The following is a 6,270-nucleotide window of genomic DNA, read 5'->3' as shown; positions in this document are numbered from 1 at the left end:
GTGCAGGGCTGTGCGGCGCGGAGCCGCCAGCGGCAGAACAGACCCCGGAGCGGAGCTCTGGGATACACACACGCGCAGCCCGGAGGGACTGACCCTGGAGGCGCGCTCGCCCGGGGGAGGGAGGGGACCAGGGCCAGAGAGGAGGCGGGGGTCACCTGGGGTTGGGGGTGGGCGCACCAGCTCTCCGCACGCTCCTCTCTTTCTAGTCTTCGCCGCCACCACCTCACACAGGTCGGAGATCCCTCCTTTCCTTGGCTCCTTTGCGTTGGGGAGGGGGTAAGGCTGAGGGGTCTGCGCTTGGTCAGCGGGCGGGGACGGTAGATTTCACTTGCACCTGACAGTCCCTATTCTTGCCAGTTTCGCCGGGCAAATCCTGGCGACCAGGTTTGTTCTTCCAGCAACTTTGTTCAGAAGGTTGGTAGGGAGGGGAAACGCCGAGGGGCCCCAAGAGACGCCGGAAAGCGGCTCGGAGCGTGGGCCGGGCTGGAGAGCAAGTCCCCAAGCGGCCCTGAGGCTGGGAGCGCGGCTGGGAGGCGCCGCCGTCGCCGCCGCCGGGATGCGCTCTGCTTAGCGGGACTGCCGGGGGCGCCTGAAGGCCAACGCTCCAAGGACACGCGGCCACCCGCTCCTCCCGCTCTCCGGCCCAGACGCCGCCAGGGCCGGAGCCGAGCAGGCGAGCGGAGCTGCGGGGAGCGCGGGTGAAGGGTGGCAGGAGGGAGGGCGCGCGGGAGGCGGCCCCTCCTCGGCGAGCCATGCGTGCCACGGGCAGCTGAGGAGCTGCCGGGCGCCGCTGCCAAGTCTCCACTCCGCTTTTGTCTTGCCCTCCAGTGAATGGGAAGATGGAGATGGATGTTGAGGGAGTTTCTCCGCGCCCGGAGCCCATCCCCCGCTCCCAGGGGGCTGGCGGAGCCTGCCAGGCGCCGCCACAGCCGCCCCAGCCCCAGCCGCCGCCGCAGCAGCTGGCTCAGGATGAACTGCCCGGCGAGAGTGCAGGCGCTGAGGACAGCGACGATCCCGAGACGAGACCCAACGGCGAGAAAGGAGAGAGCAAGGTAGGTCCACAGTGTTGGCGCTGTGCTACCTTTTGAACAAAACCAAGGAGTTGCTGTCGTGGCTGTCACTTTAACCCCTCCGCTCCCCAACCCCCTTCCCTCGTTTGTGTGGGGGTGGGGGTGGCAGATGTGAAGAAGGCTTACGATTTAAGGGAATCCATGGGCGATAGTGACTTTCCGAACTGGAGGGTATGTGTAGAAGTCTGTCCTGGTTTCAGTGTTCAGCGGTGTGTGCAGAGAAAAGTCTTCTGGTACATGCGGTGTGATGCTCTGGGAGAGCACAGCACCTCAGTAAAGCAGTGATGAGACCTTTGCTTGCCCTCGCAGTTTAATTGAGGCTTATTTGGATGATATAGGTCTAGCAGAAACATTTCTTTAGGAGCTGCCAAGTGGCTTCTGAGACTCCTTGGAGGGTGGTGACATCAACCTAAAGATAACAATGGGAGCAAAGTTTGGCTCATTTGCAGAATGGAGTGCCCTGCTTAACCCTGCTCTAAGCTGGAGGTCCTCCTCTTGACCTGGCATCCTCCTTCTAGGAGGGCAGGGATCAAGTGCCTGGCAGCAGATGAGCCCTACAAATCTTTTGCAGCCCTGCTGTGTCATTGTAGACCAGGGGATAGCTGCTACTTGCTGTGGAAAGAGGAGTTCTTCAGGTAATTGGATTCTAGTAAAAAATGGCTTGAATGTTATGTTCTGGTGCTGATGTCTCTTCCGCTGAGAAAATTGTAAAGTAGAGGAAATGGCATAGAAAATACTGCCTTGATAGTATTAGTAGGGTGTGTTTATTACAGCTTTGTCTCTGAGCAGTCTTCCTTCACACACTCGGAGTTTAGTTTTGTGGAAGCTAATGTTGCTTTGTTTTATCTGTATAAACTGTACACTGTATATTTGTTAATGTATTTTGAAACTGGCTGGTAATATTGGGGAAAAGTTGGTTCAACAAATCAGACTATTGGAACCAAATGAGTCAGTCAATCTACTTTCTCACTTTTCCTCACTTAAGGAAGTGTGCGGGAAAATGGGCACTTCTGCTAGTCAGAAAGGAATTGTGTGTCATGAAGTGCCCCTTAATGGAGATTGCCTTGGTTTCTGTTAGAGCTTTCCTAAGATACTAGTGGATTAAATAAATACTGGAAACATGTCGGGATCACATTGAATTGCTGTTCTGTGTTTGGAGACAGGCTCATTTAACAAGTTCAGATTTGCAAATGTTCAGAATTGTTTTGCATTTTGAAACTGAGCTAAGAATCAAAATTGTTGTTTATCTTCCAAAATCAATATTGTTATTTAAATGGAAGTTTACCAAGGAACTAGAATTTGAACACACTCTAGATGCGACCGGGGTGCCTTACAAATGCATACAAGATTTACATTGTGAAAACTATGATGAATTTTAATATTCTGATATCCTCAGCTTTCCAGTCGCTCTTGATTTCATGAATATTTAATTCTGTCATGACTGCATATTTACTACTTTAAATGACTGTCTGCGCTCAGTTTTATGAAATAACCATAACTGAGCATCAATTACCTAATTGAACTTTAAGTCTCTTTTGCAAAATAGGTGTGGAGAATAATTAAAATATACAGCCAGTACTGGTATTTCCATATTGTTGATTCATATGCCCTGAGCATGAGAAATTCCTGCCATCAGCAGAAATCTGTGCTTATTTGTTTCCCTTTGATGCACCATGCAGACTGTCTAACGTTCTACCAGTTGTGAGAAATAGGGAAGGCAATGCACTAGAAATATTACAGCAGGTTAAAAGAGGACTGAAAGCAGGTTGATTACATTTAGTTAATTAGCATGTTCAGATAATTGAGTATTCTGATGATGTAATTTGCTTCATGTTTAGTCTGCGATTTCTTGAGGTGGAAACAAAAATACTTTTTTTACCTCCAGGTGTTTGTCTTAAAAAATTATGTGGCATCCTTCTCTTAACCTAGAAAGCAGCTGTGTTAACCCTTTGCTTGCCTCTGATACTGTCCTACTGGTTCTTTCGAGTCTGAGGATGGTTGCTGTGTTTCAGACTTTAATAACTGTTCTTGTCTTTGATGGATACTAAGGCAAGTTATAAATTGATTTTTCTTAGAAAATTCATATTTCATTAGTAGGAAGTCCTTTGGATGTCTGGCCAAATTATTCCATTAAAATATAAATAGAAGACAAACTGGTATAAAGTGAAATGGGGTTTTATCAAGCTGTTTGGGGTGAGGTGGAGGAGTTTATCACAGTATGGTTTTCAAACAGTAATATACAAACATAATGTACCAGATGATTATGTTTTCATTAATGAGAGCAATAAAATACAAATTTCAAAAACTGAATTATTTACTTTAACTTTGCCTTAAGGGTATTACAAATAGGATGGGAGTGGATATACCCCTTGAAAATAAAGTATCAGGGGCTAATGGCATTTTTTTTTTTTTAAGATTCTGGTTTAGGGCCATGATTTATTCTCATATGAATTTGTCTCAGTTGTCTTATTGGAAAAGAAATCAGAGCTTAGCGCCAGATCAGCTTGTCTCCTAAATTTCAGGTTCGTGGTCATATGTCCTCAGAAAGTCTATGAAATAGGAAGACAGGTTAGAAAACTGGATCAGTCAAGGGGTTTTTTACGCCTGAGTTTCATGATGTGACTGGTGCTTTCTGTCCTAGAATAATGTTTCCTGATTCCTCTCTAGCAAATACTCTTCAAAGAAATATTAAAGCAGCTGCATATTATATTGCTTTGATTCCATGAATTGGGGAGGAAACAGACCTGAAATAGACCATCTATTCTTCCTCTGTGCTTTAAGGCAGGTTTATATTAAACCCTTACAAAAAGCAGCCTCTTCTCTTTGCAATGACATCCAAAGATAATATTGTAATCACCTTTGGTGACCTAGTGAGATATTTCCTTCTGGTCTTAGCAAAGAAGATTGAATGATCCTGGTCCTTAAGTAAGAGACCTTCAAATTCTTGAAAGTGCTCTTGATTCTGGGTTTGATCATCCTCAGGACTTTCTTAGAAAGTTTTTTACAGGCTCTAAATATTTCATCCTTTCATTGCTTTTTAAAATTCTTCTGAAATGCTTTGGTTATACCAAATAACTCTTGGGTGGGTGTTTCTGAAACTTTCTTTGGAAAAGTTAAAGAAAAGTTTCTTGTGTCAAGGACCTGCACTCCAGTGTCTTATTCCCTCTGTATTATAAAGTTACTTATGCAAATGTGGAAATTCTTCCCCGATCTGATCCTAGATGCTAAATAAAAATGATTATTGGCTTCCTTCAGGTTCATCTCATTCATGAATATATGAATGGTGCTTTCTGTCCTCCCTTTTACTTGCTTCCTCACATCCTACACCAGCTTCACCTTCCCTCTGCCAATACTATTTACTACAGTGTTTTATATAGAAGATATGTTTATGGCTCAGATGTGAAGCATTGTGACCAAACTCTCTTTTTTGCTCAGCTCTGATTAAATCCTTGGTTTGCAGGATGTGTTATTCCCATGGCTTTGGATTAGAGGAACTCTGTACTGTTGCTACCAATGATACCTCATTGATGAAAATGACTCAATTCTCACTTCACCTGCCTTCCATCAGTAATGCTGTCCTAACAGTCATTCTTTAGGAGCATACTGTAGGGACTCTTCTCAAGAATGTCATTACATTTTTGAAAGCCGTTTATTTTGGAAATAAATTTACATTTATAGAAGAGATGCAAAGATATATCCTTTGCCCAGTCTCCTCTAATATTAACATCCTACATAATCAAGGTATGTATATTACAATAAAGAAATGAACATTTGTACAAAACTACTAGTTAACTTGTGTAGTAAAATTTTTTTTGAGTGAATGTGTAACATATAGTTGCTTTCCATTCTATTCTTTCAGTCTTTAAGGTGGTCTTTATACCTGAAAGGCTCTGTGAGAGGGTATTTAAGAGTCAAATTTAAGTTCTGTGTGACTATCTCTCCCTTTTATCTGCTGAGTAGGAGCAGCTTGCAAAGTACAAATTTGGAGGTCCCTGAAGTTCTGCATCAACTGCAGTGAGCCCTGGGGGAGTTACAGCTTTGGCAAAGCTCTTGAGTGCTGTTAACTTGTGAGGAATAATGGTCTTCCTTTTTTGTTTTAACCTGAAAAACATTCCTGCTCCAGGTAAGACAGGGTTTGTCAGTACACAGACGACAGCAAAGTCTCAAGTGGCAGGCAGAGGATAAAAGGAAATGGATAAATTCAAGGTAGTTCACTTTGATGCCTAACCCCTTGGGTGATTGTTTCTGGCATGAAATCTAATGGAAGCCTTTTTGGTTTTACATTGTATATTAGCCAGGTGAACTCTGACTTCTGGCACAGAAGCAGAAACGTTTCCACAATAGGTAGGATGTCCATGTGATTAAAACTGTTGACTGTGAAATAAAAAAGACCCCAGTTTGATCCTGGCTTTGTCTTTTATTAGCTCTTGACCTTAGACAAAGTCTTAACCTTTCCAAAGCTTAACCCTTTTATCTGTCAAATAGGAATAATTATAGTGCTAACCGTCTATGGTTATTATATGGCTCAAATGAGATAAAATGTATAGAGTTTTTGATTCAGTGCTTCACAGGTAATGACTGCTCAATAATAGTGAATAAATTTTATGAGTTGGGGCTTCAAGTCTCCTCAATTTTTCAGTTCACTAGAGGGTTCTGGGACTGGAAATGACACAGACATACTTTTCTACAGTCAAACCAAGCTGGTGCTCATCCACCTGGTTTTGGCCTGTGGTCCTTAAGATGTTCTCAGGTCCTGGTGGGCAGAAGTTTAGAAAATAGTTATCCTGACTTGTCAATAGTCTGCTCTTTTCTCATCAGGAAAGCCAAGGAAGAGCAGGATGAAAAGTCCCTATATCCTACCCCGGGCCCCAGAAATATGCCTAAGACCCTAGTAAAGCAAATGGATTGCTCTTCTTTTGCACATTATATTTATGGCTTTTCAGGAAGATTAGATGGCAAATCTTAAGACTTAAAAAATGATTGAGTTAAAAAGTGGTATCTGTTAGGGCTCTTTGGTTTCAGGAAACAGAAACTGACTTGACTTTGAGCAAAATATTATGTTGTAAAATTTTAAGGTAATTACAGAAATCAAAGGGAAAATGACAAAACTAGTTTTGGGGAAATGCTGACACAAGAGTTGCTCAGATTTAAGTAGTAGAAAGTACTGAAAGGTTTCTTAGGGGCACTGACATAAGAAAAA

General features: G+C 43.6%; 1 protein-coding gene across 1 annotated transcript; it reads right to left on the bottom strand.

Moving 5' to 3' along the window:
* Positions 1-301: 301 nt before the first annotated feature.
* On the bottom strand, positions 302-1,046 carry LOC104657522 (protein transport protein SEC31). Its single transcript, XM_010357344.2, has one exon. It carries the CDS (start codon positions 881-883, stop codon positions 302-304), a length of 582 nt encoding a protein of 193 aa, XP_010355646.1. The 5' UTR covers positions 884-1,046.
* Between the last annotated feature and the right edge of the window lie 5,224 nt (positions 1,047-6,270).

Source organism: Rhinopithecus roxellana, chromosome 1, assembly GCF_007565055.1.
Source record: "Rhinopithecus roxellana isolate Shanxi Qingling chromosome 1, ASM756505v1, whole genome shotgun sequence".
NCBI lineage: Eukaryota > Metazoa > Chordata > Mammalia > Primates > Cercopithecidae > Rhinopithecus > Rhinopithecus roxellana.
The sequence above is the reverse complement of the archived record's forward strand: the minus strand, read 5'-3'. Positions and strand labels throughout refer to the sequence as shown.

Coding starts and splice junctions, on each gene's coding strand:
- LOC104657522 (XM_010357344.2), bottom strand. CDS start 883: ATGGGCTCCGGGCGCGGAGAAACTCCCTCAACATCCATCTCCATCTTC.